Below are 25,608 nucleotides of genomic sequence, written 5' to 3' on the forward strand. Positions count from 1 at the left end.
ATAACATCTGCTAGTTTGTGACCTCAATGACAAAACATCTATTCAGGAAACACAATGACAAAACATTTATTTGGGGAAAGAAATCCTTTACCTCAATGACAAAACACCTATGTAGGAAACACACTTCCCGATGAACATGGATACCTGAACACATCCTAAAAAGGTATAGAAGTACAAGGTTTATTTGCTGTAGGAATCTTCCAAGGGACTTTAGCTTTTGGTCATTGAATTCAATCACTCCTGGGTAATAAAAACTACCTGTTTACCAATATTGAGGCCAGAAAATAGGCGAATAAGTGCTGCCGGGCCACTCTCAAGGCCTTCAGCTGTGTCTTCCACATACACAATCTTCCCTTCAGCAATTTGAGGCAGAACCAATTCCAGAAACTTTGGGTAGAGGTGATCGTAATCAAAAACAAAGAATCCTTCTATACGAATCCTTTTGTAAATCAGATGCATTAAATTGTGCACACCTTCAGGCTTGTCAATGTTGTGCTGTGAGATCATGCCACAAGCAGCAATGCGACCATGGGCTCTCATGTTGAGTAGCACTGCATCAAGCATCTTTCCCCCAACATTCTCAAAGTAAATATCAATACCTTCTGGAAAGTACCTGGAAAAACAGTACAACATTCATACTAGACAGAGACCAGCAAATATGATATAGAAGTAAAAAAATAGTCCTGGTTTCCCGAGTAAATAGACTAAAACTTAATATATCATACGCCTTATTGTTTCCCTATCCTTTCCTTTTCTCTAACCACTTTTTTCTTTGAAACAGAATCAGAAAACATTTATCAAAAGATCTATTGCCAATAGGGTAGTCAAAACCCAAAACAATTTCTTTAGTTAGCCTATTAGAGAATCCCCGTATTTCTAATGAAGGCATAAAATGGACAAATTTGTCCAAAATATAAACAATGCTCTTTTACTGCAAAAGATTCAAAGGCACTAAATATGAAAGGATGTCCTCTTTCTTGAGAATAGGGATGTCTGATGTTTACTTCAGTATCAGAGCAGTTGCCTTGTTAAAGACTGAAAGTATATTTTGTATTCTGATTAGAGCATATATTACTACTTACCTTTTCAAAGCTGCATCCAAGTCAGGCTCTTCTTTATAGTTAAAAGCCTCATTGAAATTGAATTTGTTCTTCAGCAAATCGACCTTGTTGCCAAAAGGATAAAGGAAACAAACAAAAGCAAACAGAAAAATGCTGGTTAGTGAAGGTACTCACTCTAGTCAGGCACACCAACTCCTAAATAAGATCTAAAATTGCCAAAGTGGCAACCAGCAAGATTGATCAATATCTACTATGATTTTTGGAAATGGACAAGGGTGGCATATCATGACCTGAACCTTTTATGTTTGGTAAGGTGACTATTGAATTTTTAGACACAGGGGACAAAACAAGAATGTTAATTTTGTTAAACATATGTGTTTATACTTGTTATAGTGTCGGTTCGCATGCATACAAATCATCAACACCAAGAAAAATTTAAATTTATAATCATTAATACTTACTATAAAAAATACATTACAATTTACAACCAAATAGTTCTGTAATAACATTAGGTAAAGAAAAGAGTATTTCTACAGTTCAAAGAGTCTTAGGGATGACTAAACAACAGTGGCCTGATCACTCTTGTGAAACATGCTAAATTTTCTTGTTCCTTTTTCTGTCTTTTGGCTGCCTAAGGACATGGCAAATTTTGGAGGAAAGATTCCTACTGTTTATTATGGAAATAAATTTGCGTTAGACGCTAGTGTACACTTAAAAGGAAGCAACTATGCTCTAGCCATATTAGAGAAGAGTTATCAGTTAGGCATTAAAAAATATTTCAACAATAGAACTGATTCAGATGCAATGCAGATTAGTTGAAGGACACAGCTAATTGGATCAAGCAAAAAATGTTATAAACAGAACATATTAATTAAATTGTAGCATTGGCACTCATATTCAACAAGTCACCTTTTCTTTGCTTCCAGCACTTCCAACAACATAGCAACCTAACAGCTTTGCAAACTGCCCAACAAGCTGACCAACTGCCCCAGAAGCTGTTGAAATGAAGACATTCTCTCCTTTCTTAGGAGAGCAAAGCTCATAAAAACCAGCATAAGCAGTCAAACCAGGCATACCTGCATAATTGAATACCTTAAATTAGCTTTTGGCACCAAGCAAGACATAACATAGCATATTAGAAAATCTATAGCTAAATTGCTAGCATTATGTGACCTTTAATGGTAATAAGTACTATGAGATGGCCTCAATCTCCAGATATAATTACTATGAGTTAATACTGACAGTTGAAAGAATTTGTCCCACTTGCAACGTATAGTTCGACAGTCAGATTCACCATAAGAAAGGATATACCCCACATACTTTATTAGTTTCCTAGAATTGTGTATTTCATCTCCCAAGTAAATCAATATGGAAAGAAAATCGGCTTACCAAGAATGCCAGTATAGTAGGACATAGGCACCTCAGTGTGTTGGATTTTAAACATATTCTGAAAATCTGTAATCAAACTATATTCTTCCCATCCAGTTCTTCCCCAAACTAAGTCACCTTTCTTGAAATTTGGATTCCCAGAATCCAAAACTTTTGCCACACCAAGTCCAAGAATGGGCTGCATAATTTCAACATCAATGTAATTACAAAACTATAAAGTACACGACCTCTTCATGAAATCATAGTATGTGTAAATTTAGGCTTCTAGTTTGCCAAATGTTCTATGATAATCAAATCATTATTTTGTTCAATTTAATTAATGATTTTAGAAATTGACAACGGCTTGCAACTAATTACCACAAATTGGACAAAATGCAGCTTGACACATTTCTACACAAATTCACTACATATCTTTATCTCTATATATAGTAAAACTAATGGTAATTTTAATGTATTTGATTGACTAATAACTTTACAATTCATAAGAATCTGAATTAGATTTATGTCACTATACTATAACACTTTATTAATATTAATTATCAGTACCGTATCCTGATTTTCCAATAGAAAAAGAGATCAGCTAAGTTCATGTTACAAGCAATGTATCTGTTACTTTGAATAACTCTATCTATAGATATAGTTCTTTTTTTTTTTTTTTTTTTTTGTGGGGGGGTGGGTGTAATTTTGAAATTGTACATAGAATATGAGTTATGGACTAAGGTGGTCTGTGGTAAGAAAGAATAGAACATGTAATTATGTAATCAATGAATAGCTAAAGTTATTAGACAGTATGGCATTAACAAATAGCTAAGGTACAACACAATTTTTTATAATCATTTTCATAACTGTTGAGATGACATGTTGTGATTGATGTACATAAAAACGGTGTTAAATTGTTAATGAAAGGGATGTTGTTTGAATCACAACTTACCATATTGAGATGCCAGATAGTGATTTATGTTAATAAAAGTCGTTTCAATAACGGGACTATGTGAAAGTGATATTATAAAATATTGTGCAGAATTTTGTAAATTAAAAAAAAAAAAAAAAAAAAAAAAAAAGATTAGCAGAGCTATATAAGTGGAACAAGTGTGAGTCTATTGACTCACTGAACCAGGCTTGAAGGAGTCAATGTAATAATTGCCAGTGATGGCCTTGTTCTTAATCATACGGCTACGCATGTAGGGATCACAGGATAGGTAGAGGTTCTTCACCACAATCCCATTGGAACCTTCTGGGACCTTCAACTTCATGGTACCATTGCTACTCACGTACATGTCTGATTCTTTAGGGAAACCAGACACATAGTCCTTTAGGATCACTTGCTTGTTCCTCACTAGCTCATTATCATTACCACTTTCCATTTCTAATAAAGCTCCAACTAGACAAGACTACTGTGAAATCAAAATGTGGTTGGTCTAGGCTCTATTCCTTTGTTTTCAAAATTAATGTTGCTAAAAAGTGTTTCTTTTTGGTTTGATTAAATTGTTGCAACGAGGACGGGGTTGTTTTATTTTATAGTAGATAGTGATGTGAGTGAATGCGTCAGGGTTAAGGAAAAAATTGAAGTGATGTGAGTGAATGCGTCAGATAATGTTTGCATGCAGACTCTTTTGAGTTTAATTTGTGGTATATTTATACTCTGTTCAACTTTGGTCAAAGAATAGTCATTAATTAATCACTACAGCACTCTCCAGCGGCGGTTCCATGTATACTTTGGGCCAAAGTGATAAGTAATTAAGTTGAGGCCTTTTTATCGGTTTGTATATTTAAATATCAATTAAACAAATTTTTTAACTTAATAAAATTATATTTTTGATTTCTCTACTACTAATTAGTTATATATTTATTTGAAGTTAAACTTAATTTTTTTTTTTCTGTTAAAAACTAGTGTGTGTATATATATATATATGTGTGTGTGTGGAAAGAAACGAATAAATAAAATATATTTTTAATATATAAAACTTATACTATGGTCTATCCCACTCCAAATTGTGAATGCCTTTTATTAAAAAAAGAAAAAGAAAAAGAAAAAGTACTTGAGTTTAGGAGTGTTGGACTTGGACCCAATCTCTCACCTAGAGAATATGAAGATTTAGGAGCACATCCCACGAAGATTTTTTTTTTAAAAAAAATGAAAAATTAATATTTTTTTAATCTATTGGCTAATATTTGAGGATTAATGAATATGTCTGCAGTTAAAGAGATATTCCTATTGGTTAAAATTCAAGGTTCTTCTTACTCTTAAGAGGCTTAAGTGACTGCCAAACTCACCTAGTAGAAGAGTCGGCCCTCCTATTTTCTAATCATATTGGACACAACATTTTTAACCACATATGATGTGATAAAATTCAAACATGAGGTTATAAAATTATAATTTTACTATAAATTTTTGTTGACAATAATTAACTAGTTCAATATACAATATCACTCACAGTTCTCAATATAATATATCAAAGATCTTATAATTTCATATCTAATGATTTTTTGTGTTTAGATAAATTTTAGTCACCATTTACGTGAAGTTATCTTGAAATTAGTTAATAAAGATTCATTGAGAGTGCAAATTAAAAAAATTTTTAAAGTTCATGGTTTTATTTTTATTTTTTTGAAATTTAAGGTTATATTTGTAATCATGCCAAACAATATATAGGGCATTGCAATTTACTTTCTATGTGATCTATTTCATTCATATTATATCTAAAATCTGAAGTGTAGTATATATTGTTGTTATACTTCTGTTGAGCTAGTAGAATTTTGATTCATCTCAGTCCATTCGATCTACTTTGGTCAATTAGGTCAATTTCAGTCTATTTTGGTCCACTTTGGTCCAATTCAGTCCATTCATTCTACTTCAGTCCACTATGGTCCATTTTATTCAACTTCTGTCTACTTCGCTCCATTTCCATCTATTCAGTCCTTCTGGTCCACTTCGGTTCTTTTTCGGTCTACTTCATAATTTGAACTTCGTGATTAAGGCCATGGTGCAACAAAAGATCGCAAGACGTAAGGAAAATCTTTTTAACTAGTAGTTTGGTGTTGAATCTGTTGATCAAGGCAGCCATCTTAGACTATATTATATTATGCAGTGTGTCGCTCTACTTTAAAAAGTTTGTCAAGAGTTGGATTGTCCTAATAGAAATTTCCTATGGGATCACTTCCTGAGAAGAGTAAAATGCATCTCATTAGTTTAAGTATAGTACATAGCTTGTTCCTCTCAGTAGCTCATAATCACCACCACTTACCATTAATTGCTAATAAAGTAAGCTCTAACGTACAACTACTATCTTTTTTTTTTTCCCTTTATTTTGAGAAACTATAACTACTATCTTGGAGTGTTAATAGGCACGATTACTATGAAATCAAATTAATAATTGTGGTTAATGGTTAGTTTAAGACTTTCTTTTCTTTCCTTGTCTTCAAAATGTTGCAATTACGTTTGAGGTAGGGACATAACTTAGAATTAGAGGGGTAGCTTCGTTATTGGTTGTTTTAGGTAAAATTGGTTGACTAAGCTTTTTTTTTCTTTTTAGTTGTATTATTGGTAATTTTTGTTGTTGTACTAATGTTTTGGGTTTGTATATTTCTTTTTTAGATTTTAGACTTATAAATTTTTTAATGGTCTTTAAAATGAGGAAAATTTTTGAACTACAAATTTTTTATAAATTGTTGACAATATAATTGATGGGCCCAAATGTGAACCAATAAGAATTTGCTACCTTAATAGTTTGTAAAAATATTATAGAAAAATTTGTGACTATAACAATACTTTTAAAAAGATCAATGATACTTTTGAAGGGGCAAAAGTATAATTTTATAAAATAAAATTACTAAAATTAGTACTCATATACATAATAAATTTTTTTTTTTTTAAATTTGGGGTGGCCATTGCCCCAAGTCCAACCATGGCTCCGTCCATGGTTTGAGGTTGTTTTATAGTGGGGAAAAGTTACTGATGTGAGCGAATGCGTCAGATAATATTTGTATGCAGACTCTCTTGTGATGGAAAATGTACAATTTCGGATTTTCTTCGACTTTGAGCAGAGAGTAGTCTTTTTTTGATAAGGTGCCCAAAGAATAGTCTCGGATAGTCTTTTTTCTGATAATTGGGCAAATAATGGTCATTAAAAGCTATTAACTACAGTCTCGGATAGACTCTCTTGTACCCAACGTTTTTTACTACATTCAAAATTATTCATTTGTTCGGCAAAGCCCGTGTGAGGTTGGAATAAAATGATTTTAGGTAATTTATTATTAATATTTATTGTTCTCCTTTGTTACTTTAAAATGAAAAAGGTGAAGGAGTTCCATTTGTAATGAAGTTTTGGTTGTTGATGCATTTTATATTTTATTCATATATATATATATATATATTTAATTAATAACCCGTTGGCGTACTATTAAGAAGGAATGATAAGTAAATGAAATAGCATTATGTATACCTTTGAATGCAAAAAAAAAACTAAAATGGAACTCTTTCACCTTCATTTTAAATTAAAAGAAAAAGAGAAGAAAATTTTCCAAAAATAAAAAAGAAAAGTTTAGGGATACAACATTTTTCACTTTTTTCTTGTTAACATGACCTCTTGAGATTAATAAAAAAATAAAAATTAAATTAAATTTTATAAAGATATAATGTAAAACTTAAATTTTACTTTTTTAATCCCAATATTTCACATCATCATATTACATTTTAAAGAAGAGAAATGCTAACGAGCGCCTTTAGGATATTGGTTAACAGTTCATTTTAGGAAAATTTTGACATTACTTATATAGAAAATGAAAAAAACTGTCAAAATATTAATTTTTTTTCCTATAAAAACTTTCTTTAATTGGATTGCTAACTAATGCTCTAAGGACACTCGTTAGCACGACCCTTTAAAGAATAGTAACACTCATACTCAATCAATTCTAATATCCATTTGAAAATTTAACTTAACTATGAGTTTAATTATTAAGATATTATTATGTGTGGTAAAATATATTGAGTTTTAAATAAAAAGTTAATGTGTCAATTTTTAAACAAATGATATAAAACATGGATTTTATAGCCCATCCTTTCCAAATTCAGACTCAATAAAAATACTCTGAAAAAATGTACATGCCTAGAAACTATAAAGTACTCTATCGATTAATGACAAGTCTTTGGCCAAAGTTGATAGAGATTGACAATGTAAAAATACCGCAAAAGAGTCTGCATGCAATATTGTCTGACGCATTCGCACACATCACTTTAAATTTTTCCTTAACCTTGACGCAGTCGCTCTCACATAACAATTTTTTTTTTCCTACTATAAAACAACTCCAAATGTTGTTGCCTTAACCAACCACACGTTAGTTTCATTTCACAGTAGTCTTGTGTAGTTATCTCAAAGTTTTCTCTCTATATTTTAATACTTAAAGAGATAGAAGTAGTAGGAGCTTAATTTATTAGCAATGGCAAGTGGTGGTGATGATGAGCAAGTAAGAAACAAGCAAGTGATATTCGAGGACTATGTGTCCGGTTTCCCCAAAGAATCAGACATGTACTGATGTACGTAAGTACCAATGGTACCATAAGATTGAAGGTCCCAGAAGGTTGCAATGGGATTGTGGTGAAGAACCTCTACCTGTCCTGTGATCCCTACACCCGGAACCGCATAACGAAGCCCGACACTGGCAATTATTACGTCAACTACTTGAAGCCCGGTTTGGTGAGTCAAAGAGTCCCTCACTTTTTCCTTGCGGGTTTTATTTATATTTAAATCCATTTGTTTAAGTAGAAAATTTTGTGTGAAAATAGTTTTTTGTATTTTTCAATATTTGATGGCATTAGAAGTATGACTTTTTTTTAAAAAAAAAATTTCTCCTAATTTTTTTGGAAAACGTCTTTATCTCACAACAAGTTAAATAAGAAAAGTTAGGAGATCGTTTTTTAACTCATTTAATGATGTTATCAAAAATAAGAAGACAAGATAGTTTTATATATAGAAAGTGTTTCTTGAAAAATGACTAATTTTCTAGAAAATATTATGTCTAACCAAATTAACAAAGACAAAATCACTTTCACATACACTTATTGCACCATCATTAATACTACTTTTATTAATACCAATTACACCATTACTTTCACATAACTCCATTGTTAACGCCTCTTTTATATAAACCAATCAACATGCCACCTTAACAATTATGAAATCTTGTGTGTCAATTTGTGGTTAAAAAATTTATACAACCATATTGCAAAGTATAGGTAGGGGAAAATAAATGACATGGGTAATATGGATACAAAAGGTAAACCCTAACAAGAAAAACCCTCCAGGAGTTTAATGATCACCCTCAAAGGAAGAATCCACTAATGAAATCAAATTATAAAATATAAAACTACCCAATCCTAAATTGTTACTTCCAATAGAACTTACTATAGTGAACCCACGAGCTTACAGCAGTAACTTGACTGTGTTGTTTGTTGCAGTAACTTGCATGTAATTACCAATCTTCAAATCTTCAGTTTGTTGGTGATGGAAGAGTAAAAAAAATTTACATCTACTATGATTTATGAAGGGGTTGTGTCCATTAATAATGACCTTAATGTTGAAATTATGCAGCCCATTAATGGACTTGGTGTGGCTAAAGTTTTCGATTCGGGGCATCCAAATTTCAAGAAAGGCGACTTAGTTTGGGGAAATACTAGATGGGAAGAATATAGTTTGATTACAGATTTTCAGCTCTTGTTTAAAATCCAACACACTAACGTGCCTCTGTCCTACTATACTGGCATTCTTGGTAAGCCGATTTTCTTTCCCTTCTGATATACACGAGAGATGAAATAAAAATTTTTATGAAACTATTCAAGTCTATGAGGCAAATCATTGTGTGTTAAGTTCACCTAAATCATTACAGTTATGGTGATATGTAGAAGGGATTTTCTTCAAGTTGGATTTCATCTTCATTAAAGCAGCATAATCATGACTGCTCTTGTTAAGTTTGTCGATACACATCTTTTTCCTGCTTGATCAACATTCATGAGATAATCTTGTAAAACCCAATTATGGTGAGTCTGATTGTAGAACTAAGTTGCAAGTGGGAAAAATTATTTTAATTGCCAGTATTAACTCACCATTGAAGATCACATCTTGCTAGTATTAAATATGAAATGTTATGTCTTTCCTGCTGCCAACAGCTCATTTAACATTTTCGTTGTGTAGGTCCGCCTGGTTTAACTGCTTATAGTGGTTTTTATGAGGTATGCTCTCCTAAAAAAAGGAGATTATGTCTTCATTTCAGCAGCTTCTTGGGCAGTTGGTCAGCTTGTTGGGCAGTTTGCAAAGCTGTTAGGTTGCTATGTTGTCGGAAGTGCTGGAAGCAAAGAAAAGGTGACTTGAATATGAGTGCTCAATGCTTCAATTCAATTAGTATGTGCTGTTTATATCATGATGTGCTTGATCTAATTGGTTGTGTCCTTCAACTAATCTGCATTCCATCCATGGCATTTCTACTGTTCATAGTCTCCTTAATTCCTAAATGGACAACTCTCTTCTCTGATTGGGTAAGCATAATTGTATTTGTCTAAATACACATGTAAGTGGACAAAATACTGGTGAACCATTACAATCTAACTCAAATTGTTTTCCCCAATAAATAGTAAGAATTTTTCATATAAAATTCACCATGTCCTTAGGCTGCCAAAAGACAAAAAGAAGTAAAATATAAGGAACAAAAAAACTTGACATGTTTCGCAGAAGTAGTTGGGACACTTTTTTTTAGTCAACTCTAGCACTCATTTTTATTGTAGATATTCTATTTTCTTTACCTAAGATTTGCACAGAACCGTTTGAATGTAATTTTTTTTTTATAGTAAGTATATATGATTGTTAATTTGAAAATTGTTTTGCTATTGATGATTTGTAAGCATGCAAACTGACAATATAACAAGCATTAATGTATATGTTTATCAATATTAACAAATCTGTCCGGTACATTGTGTCTACATATCGTAAGTCACCATGCCAAAGATAAAATATTCAGGTCAACACATGCCACCCTTGTCCATTTCCATAAATCAGAAAAGATATTGATCACTCTAAGTGATTGCACACTTTGGCAATTTTCAATCTCATTTCAGATTTGGTGTGCCTGACCAAAATGGGCAGCTGCACAAACTAATATTTTTTTGGTTCGCTTTTGATTTTTTTTCCTTGATGCTTTTCTGCTACAAGGTTGATTTGCTGAAGAACAAATTCAAGTTCAATGAGGCTTTCAACTATAAAGAAGAACCTGACTTGGATGCAACTTTGAAAAGCTTAGTGGTAATTTAAGTTCTAATCAAAATACAAACTTTTATTTCAGTCTTCAACAGGGACACTGGATTGATACTGGAGTAAACATTCGACATCCCTTCATATATAATGCCTTTGAAATTTTTGTGTTACAAAACATGGTTTTATTTTGATTACTGATTGTCCAAACTCTCACATGTGGACCCAGACTCCTTTTTAATAAATGGGGTTCAACACATTTCATTTTCAGCTTTTTAAATGGAAGGTAGAGTTTCATAGTCTATGACCACTTGTTCTAATACCATGATAAATGTTGCATTTAATCACTAAATCATTTTTCTTAAATATTTTTGATTAATTTCTCTATTTCATTCCATCTTTAGAAATACAGGGATCTCTAATAGGGTAAATAAGGAAATTGTGTTGTTTTAAGGTGTTAACTCAGAACTCATAGCTCATTTATGGACTGTTACCCCCCTAAAGTCCCCCTCAGGGGGATTGAGAGCAGTTAAGCTCCTTTGGGTTTGACCATTTGATGATTGCTTTCCAATTCTGTTTCAAGAGAGAGAGAGAGGGACTGAAAAAGAAACGATTGGGAAAAAATAAGGAAGGATTATGAGTGCTAGTCTATTTTCTCAGCAAGAGTATTTTTTACTTCTTTGTCACATGTGCTAGTCTCAATCTACTATGAATGCTGTATTGTTTTTCCAGGTACTTTCCGGAAGTTATTGACATTTACTTTGAGAATGTTGGGGGAAAGATGCTTGATGCAGTGCTACTCAACATAAGAGCCCATGGTCGCATTGCTGCTTGTGGCCTGATCTCACAGTACAACCTTGACAAGCCTGAAGGTGTGCACAATTTAATGCACCTGATTTACAAACGGATTCGAATGGAAGGATTCGTGGTTTTTGATTACTTTCACCTCTACCCAAAGTTTCTGGAGTTTGTTCTGCCTCAGATTGCTGAAGGGAAGATTGCATATTTGGAAGATATAGCTGAAGGCCTCAAGAGTGGCCCGTCAGCACTTGTTGGGCTATTTTCTGGTCTCAATGTTGGCAAACAGGTAGTTTTAGTTGCTCAAGAATGATTGACTTCATGACCAAAAGATTTAGGTCCCTTGGAAGCTTTCTATAGCAAATAAATCTTGTACTTCTATACCTTTTAAAGAAGTGTTCAGGTATCAGCGTTCATCAGGAAGTGTGTTTCCTAAAAAGATGTTTTGCCCCTGAAGTCATGGATTTCTTTCCCCAGATAGATGTTTGTCATTGTTTTTCCTAAATAAATTTTGTCATTGAGGTCACGAACTAGCAGATGTTATTGATCTTGCAAGCACAAATACATAGCCATGTGGATTGTTTTTTGATATAAAGGACCTAGTACTTTTATGAACTTTATACTCCTCATCTATACACTATATAATGGACCTTGGATTTGATGAACTTCTTGTGAAACCTGTTGGATTATCATACTAGTGGTTGATATGCATGTGGAAATTTAGATCCTAACATCTATTATCAAAGCACTCTCTTAAGTAATTATACTTTTTCATCTGTCATGTACGTATGAGATTTGTTATCTTGGCTGTTGGTGGCTTCCATGTGTTTGGAGTTGTGATCCAGCCAGTTGTGGGCAATGGTGGGTGTTTGAACTTAATTCATTAACATTTTGAAAGATTTTGGACAAGTATTTTTTCAAAAAATTTTAGAATTGAGAATTTCTAGTCGGGTTTAGTTATAGGTTGTTTAAGTTTTGTTTGACTTGTTTTTTTTTCAAGATAGTAGGAGGAACACCTAATTATTGAGTAGATCTTGAGGAAAATGGTTATACAACCCTACAAATATTAGCATGGCACACATATTACAGCCACAATTACTGATTTGCAAGTGTAATCAACACTCTTCAGTGACAAAAGAAACACATGATTGAGATTGAATAGAAAAGAACCATAAAACACAAGAATTATTGCATGAACTTAGTATGTTGAAGTGAATTTGTTCTTGTAACATCAATAAGATCTGCTATTTTGGAAATTCATGACATCTACTTATTAAACTCAATTCTTTACCACATCGTTTATTTGCAATAAGAATCTCCAAGGGACCTAGAGCTTTTGGTCATGAAGTCAATCATTCTTGAGCAACTAAAACACCCTTTTTACCAACACTGGGGCCGGAAAATAGCCCAAAAAATGCTGCTAGGCCACATATACAATCTTCCCTTCAGCAATGTGAGGTAGAACCAAATCCAGAAACTTTGGGAAGAGGTGATCGTAATCAGAAACCACACCTTCTGTATGAACCCGCTTCATAACCAGGTGCATTAAATTGTGCACACCTTCTGGCTTGTCAAGGTTGTACTGTTAGATCATGCCACAAACAGCAATGCGACCATGGGCCCTTATGTTGAGTAGCACTGCATCAAGCATCTTTCCCCCAACGTTGTCAATGTAAATATCGATATGCTCAGGAAACTACCTGAAAAAGCAATACAGCATTCACACTAGATTAAGACCAGCAAATATGATATAGAATTCCAAAAGACTCTTGGTTTCCCAAGTAAACAGAGTAAAACTTAGCTGCTACATTATTGTTTACCATCTTTTCCTTTTTTTTATATTATTTTTTTTAATGTAGGCGTGAAATAGAAAAATTAATCCACAATTAAACCATGTTTTTTTTCCCTGTAAAGTTTCTATGGCATAAAATATATATGAAGGGATGTCCCCTTTCTTGAGAACAAGGATGTCCAATGTTTACTTCAGTATCAAACCTGTGACCCTGTCAAAGACTGAAATGAATTCTATATTCTAATTGGAACATATATAACTAATAATGTGTTCAAAGCTGCATCCAAGACAGGCTCTTCTTTATGGTTGAAAGCCTTGTAGAAATTCAATTTGTTCTCCAGCAAATCAACCTTGTTGCAGGAAAAAAAAAAAGACAAATGCTGCTTACTGAGGTTGCCCACTCTGGTCAAGCACACCAACTCCTAAATAAGATTTAAAATTGCCAGTGTGCAAGGGAGATCAATATCTATTGCGAATTGTGAAAATGGACAAGGGTGGCATATTTAGAATTGAACATTTTGTCTTTGGCATGTGACTCACAAATAATTAGACACATCATAGGACAAGTATGTTGATATTGATTGCTAAACATATATATATATATATATATATATATTTAAACTTGTTATTGAGTCTGTTTGTAAGCATATGAACCATTAATAGGAAAACAATTTTCAATTTAATAGCCATATATATACCATAAAATATGCATAAAAATCAAATGGTTGTGTAAATCTTTGGTAAAGCAACTGGATTCTATACACTTCAAGTGAGTGTTAGAAATGACTTAAAAAAAGTGTCCTGTCCACTTGCAAAACATGCAAAAATTTCTTGTTCCTTCTATTTTTTTTCCCCAAGTACATGGCAAATTGGGCAAAAATAATTGAGTTAGACTGCAATTGTTCACTAGTTTTTGTATGCTTATATATGTAGTAAGACGAATGCAATATATCAACAGTAAAACTACTGTGGATCAAATGCAGATTAGTTTAAGGAATCAACCAATTGGATCAAGCACATCACGGTATAAACAGAACGGAATATATTTATTGAATTGAAACATTGAGCACTCATATTCAGAAAGCCACCTTTTCTTTGCTTCCAGCCCTTCCAACAACATAGCAACCTAAAAGCTTTACAAACTGCCCAACAAGCTGACCAACTGCCCCAGAATCTGCTGAAATGAAGACATGATTGCCTTTCTTAGGAGAGCAAACCTCATATCACCAGCATGAGCAGTTAAACCAGGCATACCTACACATAATGAATGTCTTAAAATTAGCTTTTGGTGCAAAGCGAGACATAATATTACTAGCTAAGTTACTAACAATATGTGACCTTTAGTTCAGACAGGTAGTTAAAAGACTTTTTTTCCACTTGCAACTTATTTACAATCACTCAAAATAAGAATCAATGGTAAATAAGTTTTATTTTCAATAAATAACTAACTACTTTATTAAAATGTATAAAGAGGTACTATGAAATGGAAAATTTCGTATTCTTATTTTATAATTGTGTGAGACGAAGAATTTTGAAAGCCATCTGGGGTAGGCTACTTGAAATAGTTAGATTTTACAAGATTATCTCATTAAGGTAGATCAAGCAGGAAGAATGTGTGTATCAACAGTCATATGTTATCCGTTTACTGATAATTGGAATCATCTTGAACACAAAATTAACCAGAACAATCATGATTATGATGTTATTATAATGGAAGATGAAATTCAGCATCATGAAAATCTCCTGTTCCTTTGGATCACATATCACAATAACCATAATAATTTTTGGGGAACTTAACACACATTGATTTTCCCCATATATTTGAGTAGTTTCCTAGAATTGTATATTTCAGCTCTCAACTCAAGTATATCAAAAGGGAAAGAAAATTGGCTTACCAAGAATGCTAGTATAGTAGGACAGAGGCACATCAGTGTGTTGGGTTTTAAACAAGTGCTGAAAATCGGTAATCAAACTATATTCTTGCCATCCAGTACTTCCCCAAACTAAATCGTCTTTCTTGAAGTTTGGATGCCCAGAATCCAAAACTTTAGTCACACCAAGTAAATTAATGGACTGCATAATTTCAACATTGAAGTCATTATTAAGTTACAAAACTCCTTCATAAATCATAGTAGATGTGAATTTTCGCTTCTGGTTGGCCAAAAGATCTATGATAGTCATAGTGACTTGCAACTAATTTCTACAAAAATTACCGCAAATTGGACAAAATGCAACTTGACAATTTTTGGACTCAAATTCACAACATATCTTTATCTTTATATATAGTAAATTAAATGGTATTTTGAATGTATTTGATTGACTAGTGACTTTCCAATTCATAAGAATTGGATTCATGTCACTTCTAGTATATTAATAAGATTTTTACCCTCAATACCTTATCATCTGTTTCCCTTTAGAAAAAGAGAGCCAAGTTTTAGTTATATCCAATGTAACTCTTACGGTTAATGACTATATCATCTATAAATATAAATTCATTTTTTTTGGATGTGAAGAATCCAATATTTCAACTTGTCTCACCCAAGCATGTACCCAACTTAATTGATCTACAACAACTCTATACATCAATCGGCTTGGTCTTGCACCCCACATTCTGGAAACCCCTTTAGATGAACCACAAACAAAGCCCCTAATTGTGAAACAATTAAGTTCAACCACAGTTTTCCTTGTCACTCTCCAACTATAGCAATTAACCATCCTCCTCTTGCCTTCTCTGTTTAGATAAAAAGACACTCCAAAAGACAGGCATCTCCTTTTAGATAAAAAGACATTCTCTTAATAAAGTTTCTAATGCTAAATTCTCTTGTCGTTAAATATGAGATCTGGGTTTGATTCCTGCCTACACTAAATATCAATTGGCATCTCGGTCTAATGATAAAGAGTAATTATCAGGAGTAATTATCAGGAGTAAGTGTCATGGGTTGAAATCATCTCTAAACAAAAAAGGACATCCTCTCGCATTGACTATCACACCAATGCTTACACACATAAACCAAAGAATTTTATTTATACATTAGTGTACTTACTACAGAAGCTTTGCTTCTAAAAAAGGTTCAACGTCAAAAGAAATATCTAGAGTGACCTTACAGCAGATAGAAGATCATAAAAGGTCATCCAAATTTTATTTAGGTCTTGAATTAGCATAAAGTTATAATAAAGTTTCTCATATCTTACTAAACATTTAATAATTTACTCTATATTTATTTAAACTTGTAGTTGACTTTTTGTTAATGATATGCTATAATGGTTTAGTTAGTTCACAAAATTTCCATAGTTACTTTCAAACAATATTTTGAACAATTAGTAAACGAAACACAAGGCCACGGAATCTAGTGGTGAAGTAGGGAGCTAATTACCAGGAGCAAATAAGAAGACGAGTTTAATCAACACCTTCCCACCAAGCCATGGAAATTAAAAGCATATAACCAAAGCGTTTCAATTCTAGCAGAGCAAATCACAAAACAAGAAATAGTTCAGTTGTTGGGAAATGAGACAGACTTAGAAATTGTAATTGGAAATATACTGTGCCTTTGGTTTGTGTCGTATGGGACTTGACTTTTGGAAGTCGATTTCCATGTAAATTTTATACGTCGTTACTAGACTGAAGTAGATTGAATTAAACTGAGTGGATCGCAAATAGACCAAAATGGATTGAAATGCTAAACTAACGTTACTTTAAATTCAAAATTATTTAGTAAGGCCTGTCAAGTGTGAGGTTGGAATAAAATCACTATTAGGTAATCCATTATTGATACCATTTTTATTATTTACCATATACCAACCTAAAGATGTCATGTGAATGGTTGTGAAAAAAAAAATGTGAAAAATATTGTGGCCTAATAAACTTATTTTATTTTTTATTTATAAAATTTATTCTCCGTTTTACTTTAAAATGAAGAAGGTGAAGGAGTTCCACTTTTAGTGAAATTTTAGTTTTTATGCATTTTATATTTTATTTAGGGGTAATTACACCCACCTTCCTTGAGGTTTGGGGGAAACTCCACCCCAAACTTGAAGGGAAAAAAATAATGACCTCCTTTAAGGTTTTTAATAGATTAACACTCTCTCACCCTTTTGTTTATATTAGGAATTAAATATTCTAAATTTTTATAAGAATTTCTTTACAAGAGTGTAACTGTGACCAGTAAAAAAATAACTAATAAATTTAGAATAAAGATTCAAAATTTATCAAGTATCAAAACACTTGCAACCACAAATCTTGCCATAACCTGTTGAAAAAAGAAAAAAGAAAAAACCAAAATTTAGATTTAATATTTTAAAATGCACTTTATTTAAAAAATTAAAATAATGAATTTGAGTTATGAAATAAGATAATTTTAGAAACCTGTCCTTATGTAAAGGGTTGGTTAGTGCACAACATTTTGAATATTAATTTAATGAAGCTTTTTTAATTAAATGTCTAGGTGGAAAGTGTTTTTTTCCCTTAAAGTTTGAAGTGAAGTGTCATTTCTCCCAAATCTTAAGGGAGGGGAATGCCATTATCCCTTTTTTATATACAATTTTAATTAACCCATTGGAATACTATTAAGAAGGAATGATTAAAAAATAAAAATTAAAACAAATCTGAAAATTGGAATCATAATTAAATGATATAACATTATGTATGCCTTTAAATGCATAAAAAACTAAAATTTCACTCTAAAATGGACCTCTTTCGCCTTCTTCATAAATTTAAATAAATAGAAGAAGAAGAAGATTTTCCAAAAACATAAAAAATAAAGTTAGGGACAATATTTTTCATATTTTTCTTGTTAATATAACCTCTTGATAATTGATATTGGTACATAATAAAAATAAATGCCGTCAATATATAGCTTTGAAAAATCTATATTCATTTTTTTTTAATTGAGTTTCTTTTTAGTAATTATTATATTTTTTTTTTTCAAAGGTTGGCATATCTCAGTAGCCCATTTTGTTTAATGTTTTGAGTCTTTACTTTGTTGTGTCTTGGGCTTAGGCCCATCTGTGTCTCGTCTTATTTTGTCTTGGGCCATCCCTATTTTATCTAGGGGCATTAAGCCCACCTTTGTGTCATCTTGGGCATTAGGCCTGTCCTCACCTTGTCTTGGGCCTTAGGCTTGTCTTTTGTTGTGTATCGGGCTTTGGCCCATCTGTGTCTTCTCTAGGGGCCGTAGGCCCATCCTTAGTTTTGTCTAGGTTTTGAGCTTTCCTTGTTTTCGTTTTAGGGCCTTAAGCCCATGTTGTGTGTCATCTAGGGTTGTTACCTTATCTTGTCTATTGACCAAATGGCATAAAGTGACCAAGATATTGTGAAGCAAGTAGAGGAAATTGTTGTAAGGATAATTGCTCCTATATATCCTTGAGACGTTATGTTGTCTTGAGAGTATTTAGACCAAACATGAACAATTAGGGCAAATAGTCCAAGATCTTATCTTTGATAGATATGATGAGGGCAAAAGGAAGCTATATCTTTCTAAATAAAAAGACATCTTTTCTCTCACATCAACTGACGTACCAATGTTTACATGCATAAAGCAGAGATTTGATTTATACACTAGTACACTGACAACAGTAATAAGTTCATAAAATAGTTTTTTTTTTTTTTTTGAGAAGAAGATCATAAAAGAGTTAACCAAATTTTATGAAGTCCTGAATTAGCATAATAAGGTTATATTATATAAAACATTTCTCATATCTTATACTAAAAATTTAACAATTTACTTTTTATTTTTGCTTAAAATTGTACGTAGTTGACTTTTTGTTAATGATATACTATATATAATGGTTATTTAGCTCATAAAATTTCTCATTCTCAAAAAAAAAAAAAAAAAATCATAAAATATCTATATTTACTTTTGAATAATATTTAGAACAATTAGTAAACGAAATACGAGGCCACGGAATCCAGTGGTGAAGGAAGGAACTAATTACCAGGACTGGAGCAATAAGAAGACGAGTTTGACCAACACCTTCCCACCAAGACATGGAAGCATATAAACCACCAATAAACGCTGTCAATAGGTTTGAAAAATGTATAATCGTAGAAACTAGAAGGTACTCATTCACTGACAATTCTTTGGCCGAAGTTGATAGAGATTGACAATGTAAAAATACCGCAAAAGCGTCTGAATGCAATATTGTCTGACGCATTCGCACACATCACTAAAAAATAAAATTTTTTCTTTAACCTTGAGTCCTTGACATCACTAGCTAATTTTTTCCTACTATAAAACAACCCCAAATGTTGTTGCCTTAAACCAACCACACACATTGATTTGATTTCACAGTAATCTTGTCTAGTTATCTCATAGTTTTCTCTCTCTATATTTAACTCTTAAGAGATAGTAGTAGTAGGAGCTTAATTTGTTAGCAATGGCAAGTGGTGTTGATGATGAGCAAGTGAGAAACAAGCAAGTGATCCTAAAGAACTACGTGTCTGGTTTCCCTAAAGAATCAGACATGTGCGTGAGTACCAATGGTACCATAAGATTGAAGGTCCCAGAAGGTTCAAATGGGGTTGTGGTGAAGAATCTCTACCTGTCATGTGATCCCTACATCCGGAACCTTATGAAGAAGCCCATTACAGAAAATGATGACATGGAATCCATTGACAACTTGAAGCCCGGTTTGGTGAGGATGTATCATTTCTTTTACATAATTAAATAATGGCATACCTCCTAATAACTTTAGCTAACCATCAATTACATAATTGCATGTTCTATTCAATTTTACCATTCACCTAGGGGTGGCAATTTTTGACACAACCAAATGAACATGACACGGATTTTTGAGGGTTATGATATAGCCTCAAAAGTTCAGGTCAACCTGCAACTAACACTATTAGATATGGTGTCACTGTCAACCCGCAACTAAAATTATTAGACATAGTTATTTATTCATGTTGACACAAAATGATCCACTTTAACACAACCCGTTTCGCCGGTATAACAATTAAATATTGATGTTATGAGTTATAGGTATCTTGATGTTATGAGTTATGTCTTTGTATAAAATTTTTTGTTTATTAAATTTAAAATAATATTAATTAGGTCAAAAATGTTGAAATGGGTCGTGATTGGAGTGGGTTAAATGGGTTGTATTTGTGTCAACCCAACACAACTTGTTTAATATTCAGCGGATTGAAATGTGTCATTTTGCATTCATGTCAACCCAACATGAGTTCTTTATTAAGCATGTCCAGTAGGTTGTGTTGTGCTAACCTATTTCATAAACAAGTTGTGTTAGGGTTGAAACACAATTATTAAGTGGGTTACATTTGTGTCGAACTATTTAGTTGAATACCTCTAACTCAACATGACAACAACACGAATTCCCAAAGCTCAATCAATCGAGTGGTGTCAAGCCAGGAGTCCAGCTGAAGTGAAGTTGGATCAGTAGAGTTCAGTAGAGCTAGTAGTTTCTTTGGGCAGTTCATGAGCAGACTTTGTAGTCTTTGTTTTGGTCTTCAAACTCAACTCTTAGACCCCACAGACTTACAAATGTACTCAACACAAAGTACCATGGAAAATGTTTGGATACGCTGCAAAAATCACTTGCACAACAACACCTGTACTATATATTGAAATGGTTTGTCGGTAGAATTGTTTCCACAGGTGCCCCTTCTTTTAGTCTATCTACATTCCAGGAAATTCATATGCTCCATGGATGGAGCAAAAAGTGGAGTCTTGGTCAGAGCAACTCGCCCCAATCTATTACTATACATAATTGGGAGAAGCTCGTCCAAAACTGAATCTAGGAGTGACATGAATCTAATTCGTATGAATTGTAAAGTCATTAGTCAATCAAATACATTCCAAACACCATTTAATTTACTATATATAGAGATAAAGATATGTTGTGAATTTATGTTCAAAAAATGGTCAAGCAGCATTTTGTCCAATTTACAGTAATTAGTTGCAAGTCACTCTCAATTTCCATAATCAATTTATTTAATTTGAACAAATATAATGATAGGTTTGTGTACATTAATAATGACCTTAATGTTGAAATTATGCAGCCCATTATTGGATTTGGCGTGGCTAAAGTTTTGGATTCTGGGCATCCAAGTTTCAAGAAAGGCGACTTAGTTTGGGGAAATACTAAATGGGAAGAATATAGTTTGATTACAAATTCTCAATTCTTATTTAAAATCCAACACACTAACGTGCCTCTCTCCTATTATACTGGCATTCTTGGTAAGCTGATTTCCTTTCCTTTTTGATATACTTGAGAGACAAAATAAACAACTTTATGAAACTAATCAAGTTGTATATGAGGCAAATCATTGTGTGTTAAGTTCACCTAAATTATTATAGTTATGGTGATATGTAGAAGGGATTTTCTTGATTTTGAATTATGATCTTCATTAAAAAAGCATAATCATGACTGCTCTTGTTAAGATTGTGGTCAAGATGATTCCAATTATCAGAAAACGGGTGCTATATTTGACTGGTGATACATGCCTTTTTCTTGCTTGATCTCCCTTCATGAGATAATCTTGTAAAATCTAATTATTTGAAGTAGGCTACCCACAATAGCTTTCAAAATTCTTACTACAATTAAAACAAGAATACAGAATTTTCTAATCCTTAGTACTTCTTTATACATTATAATCAAGTGGTTAGTTTTATATCCAAAAGAAAGCTTAATTACTATTGATTCTCGCAGTAAGTTGCAAGTGGGATATTATATACAAAATTTTCTAATCCTTAGTACCTCTTTATACATTGTAATCGAACGGGACAAATTCTTTTTCACCGCCAGTATTAACTCACCATTAATAATCACATCTTCCTTGCCAAGTTTTTTAATATGAAATGTTATGTCTTGCCTGCTGCCAAAAGCTCATTTAACATTTTCATTATGTGCAGGTATGCCTGGTTTAACTGCATATGTTGGGTTTTATGAGGTATGCTCTCCTAAAAGAGGAGAAAATGTCTTCATTTCTGCAGGCTCTGGGGCAGTTGGTCAGCATGTTGGGCAGTTTGCAAAGCTGTTAGGTTGCTATGTTGTTGGAAGTGCTGGAAGCAAAGAAAAGGTGACTTACTGAATATGAGTGCTTGATGCTTCAATTCAATTAATATGTTCTGTTTATAACACGAAGTGCCATATCTATTTGGTTGTGTCCTTCAACTAATCTGCATTCCATCCAAAGCATTTCTACTGTTCATAGACTTCTTAATTCCTAAATGGACAACACTCTTCTCTAATGGGTTGGCATAATTGGATTTGATTAAATAAATATTTAAGTGTTCAAAATACTAGTGAACCATTGTAATCTAACATAAACTGTTTCCCCAATAAATAGTAAGAATTTTTCATACATAATTCACCATGTCCTTAGGCAGCCAAAAATTAAAAATAAAATATAAGGAAAAAAAATCTTGGCATGTTTCACAAAAGTAATCAGGACATTTTTGTTTAGTCAACTCTAAAACTCATTTTTCTTGTAGAAATTCTATTTTCTTTACCTAAGATTAGCACAGAACTATTAAATTGTAATTTTTTTTTTTTTATAGTAAGTATATATGGTTATTAATTTCAAAATTGTTTTGCTATTGATGATTTTTAAGCATGCAAACAGACATTATAACAAGTATAAATGTATATGTTTAACAATATTAACATACCTGTTCGGTACATTGTTTCTAAATATGGTAAGTCACCATGCCAAAGAAAAAGTGTTCAAGTCAAAATAAGTCACCCTTGTCCATTTCCACAACCCATAAAAGATATTGATCTCTCTTGCTGATTGCTCACTTGGCAATTTTAAGTCTTATTTAGGAGTTGTCAAGCCTGACCAGAATGGGCAGCCTCACTAACCAGCAGTTTTCGGTTTTCTTTTGGTTTTCTATTTTATCCTTTTCTGTTTCAAGGTTGATTTGCTGAAGAATAAATTCAAGTTTGACGAGGCTTTCAACTATAAAGAAGAGTCTGACTTGGATGCCACTTTAAAGAGGTTAGTAGTAATTTAGTTTTAATCAGAATTCATAATATCATTTCAGTCTATAACAGGGCCACTAGTTTGATACTGGAGTAAACATTGGACATCCCTTCATAATTTCAGCCTTTGAAATTTTTGTGTTACAAAACATGGTTACATTTTGATTACCGATTATCCTAACCCTCACGTGTGAACCCATCTCCCCCTTAATAAATGGGGCCAACACATTTGATTTTATGCTTTTTGAATCTAATACCACGATAAATTACCGATTATTCCAAGAGTTTAACTTGTTAGGAAAAGTTGAATTTAATCACTTCATCATTTTTCTAACAAATTGTTGATTAATTTGTCTCTGTCATTCCTTCTTTAGAAATATGGGGACTCTCTAATAGGGTAACTAAAGAAATTGTGTTGGGTAAAACCTTTTGACAATTGCTTTCCAAATCGGTTCCATAGAAAAAGTGGGGAAAGAAAAAAAGGATTGGGAAACAGAGTATTTTTTTACTTCTTTATCACATCTGCTAGTCTGAATCTACTGTGAATGCTGTAATGTTTCTCCAGGTACTTTCCGGAAGGAATTGACATTTACTTTGAGAATGTTGGGGGAAAGATGCTTGATGCAGTGCTACTCAACATGAGAGCCCATGGTCGCATTGCTGGTTGTGGCATGATCTCACAGTACAACCTTGACAAGCCTGAAGGAGTGCACAATTTAATGCATCTGATATACAAACGGGTTCGAATAGAAGGATTTGTTGTTACTTATTACTTTCACCTCTACCCAAAGTTTCTGGAGTTTATTCTGCCTCACATTGCTGAAGGGAAGATTGTGTATGTGGAAGACATAGCTGAAGGCCTCGAGAGTGGCCCATCAGCACTTATTGGGCTATTTTCTGGCCTCAATGTTGGTAAACAGGTAGTTTTCGTTGCTCGGGAATGATTCACTTCATGACAAAAAGCTACAGGTCCCTTGGATTCTACTGCAAATAAACCTTGTACTTATATACCTTTTAAGAAGTGTTCATCAGGAAGTGTGTTTCCTAAATAGATGTTTTGTTCTTGAGGCCAAGGATTTCTTTTCCTAAAATAGATGTTTGTTATTGTGTTTCTTAAATATATTCTTTGTCATTGAGGTCACAAACTAGCAGATGCTATTGATCTTGCAAGCACAAATACAGTCATGTGGATTGTGTTTTGATTTAAATGATCTAGGATTTTGATGAAATTTATACTTGTTATCTATACACTATATAAAGGGCCTAGGATTTCATGTATCCTCTTCTCTATTTTTTTTTTTTTTAAAAATCATCACTGAATTGTAAAAAAAATTAAAAAATAAAAAAAATAGCAGACTTAAAGCACAAAATAAGATTTAAGACTAAAATTACCTTTCTAATGTGGTTCAAGCAATAGTCCAGGGTACATTAATCAAAAGTAATAGCTCAGTAGTAATGACATTCTTTGTAATGTTTTATATTAATAATTTTTGAATCTCACCTCTCCCTCCTCCACTATTTATCCCTAAAAAATAAAAAATAAAAATAGCTTTGCAGATAGGACAGCACATTAGGCATTTGTGTGAAGAGATGAACAGGGACAGACCATTGCCACTTTGAGCAAAAAAATCCAAGGACTACACCAAGTGGCGGAGGCAGAAGCCATGACAATGGAGTAGGCTGCCTGCTTTGCATGGGAAGTAGGGGTATGTGATATCCAACTAGAGGAGATGCCTGATAGATGAACATCACCACTTGGAGAAGTCCTCTGATTTTCTTGCTCATGGAGGCAATGGTATGCCCCCATTCATCTCTTATTTTCAGACCAATCCAGAGATTAGTGATAAAGTTATGAGTTTCAATTGGCATAGCTTTAAGGGTACTAGTATCAGAGCTTTAATTTGCTAATTGAGTTGGCATGCGGTTATGTATCACAATTGGATCCGAAGGAATGCAAGAGTGCATACTGGCCAAATAAGATCATAGGAGTACATTATCCAAGCTATTAAATGGGAGGCTGGTTTTAGAATTCAGTTCAAAGAAGGATTGAAGAATTCAGTCCTTAACAGAGTTGTCTGCTGCAATTGGGGAATTCCTCCTTCAGTTCTGTTCACCAAATTAATGGTAAATTCTGGTGTATTTTAGCTCAATTTTCCTCTCTGGAGTATTGTGGCTCAATTGTTACAAGTCTGCATTGCTGTTATTCTGTATGCTGTGTTTGATTTAAGTCTGCTAGTTTGTAACTTTGCGTTTGTTAATGAAAAGTAAATGTTAAAAACTTAAAAATGGCTCTCAAAGCTGCCTGAGGTATCTTACTATCTATTTGGCATTGGTAGAGATGCCCCCCCTACCCCCCCACCCCCACTATATAAAAGTACATACATATGAT

General features: G+C 32.9%; 4 protein-coding genes and 1 pseudogene across 4 annotated transcripts; 3 read left to right on the plus strand and 2 right to left on the minus strand.

Annotated features, from left to right (window-relative positions):
- Positions 1-234: 234 nt before the first annotated feature.
- On the minus strand, positions 235-3,814 carry LOC115962925 (2-alkenal reductase (NADP(+)-dependent)-like). The gene is made up of 5 exons (XM_031081808.1): positions 3,560-3,814; positions 2,451-2,628; positions 1,971-2,137; positions 1,083-1,165; positions 235-613 (listed from the first exon to the last, which is right to left on the minus strand). Exons 1-5 carry the CDS (start codon positions 3,812-3,814, stop codon positions 235-237), a joined length of 1,062 nt encoding a protein of 353 aa, XP_030937668.1.
- Positions 3,815-7,886: 4,072 nt separating this feature from the next.
- On the plus strand, positions 7,887-10,747 carry LOC115965111 (annotated as a pseudogene).
- Positions 10,748-10,931: 184 nt separating this feature from the next.
- Positions 10,932-12,014, plus strand: LOC115965112 (2-alkenal reductase (NADP(+)-dependent)-like). Its single transcript, XM_031084305.1, has 2 exons — positions 10,932-10,936; positions 11,420-12,014. Exons 1-2 carry the CDS (start codon positions 10,932-10,934, stop codon positions 11,796-11,798), a joined length of 384 nt encoding a protein of 127 aa, XP_030940165.1. The 3' UTR covers positions 11,799-12,014.
- Positions 12,015-12,905: 891 nt separating this feature from the next.
- On the minus strand, positions 12,906-19,437 carry LOC115965113 ((+)-pulegone reductase-like). The gene is made up of 5 exons (XM_031084306.1): positions 19,392-19,437; positions 19,209-19,288; positions 15,173-15,350; positions 14,437-14,531; positions 12,906-13,067 (listed from the first exon to the last, which is right to left on the minus strand). The coding sequence occupies exons 1-5, from the start codon at positions 19,435-19,437 to the stop codon at positions 12,906-12,908; spliced, it is 561 nt and encodes a 186-aa protein (XP_030940166.1).
- Positions 19,438-19,542: 105 nt separating this feature from the next.
- On the plus strand, positions 19,543-24,493 carry LOC115962919 (2-alkenal reductase (NADP(+)-dependent)-like). The gene is made up of 5 exons (XM_031081799.1): positions 19,543-19,907; positions 21,295-21,472; positions 22,148-22,314; positions 23,153-23,235; positions 23,785-24,493. The coding sequence occupies exons 1-5, from the start codon at positions 19,650-19,652 to the stop codon at positions 24,161-24,163; spliced, it is 1,065 nt and encodes a 354-aa protein (XP_030937659.1). The 5' UTR covers positions 19,543-19,649; the 3' UTR covers positions 24,164-24,493.
- The last annotated feature ends 1,115 nt before the right edge of the window (positions 24,494-25,608 follow it).

The sequence above is a fragment of the Quercus lobata genome, chromosome 10 (assembly GCF_001633185.2).
Source record: "Quercus lobata isolate SW786 chromosome 10, ValleyOak3.0 Primary Assembly, whole genome shotgun sequence".
NCBI classification, from domain to species: Eukaryota; Viridiplantae; Streptophyta; class Magnoliopsida; order Fagales; family Fagaceae; genus Quercus; species Quercus lobata.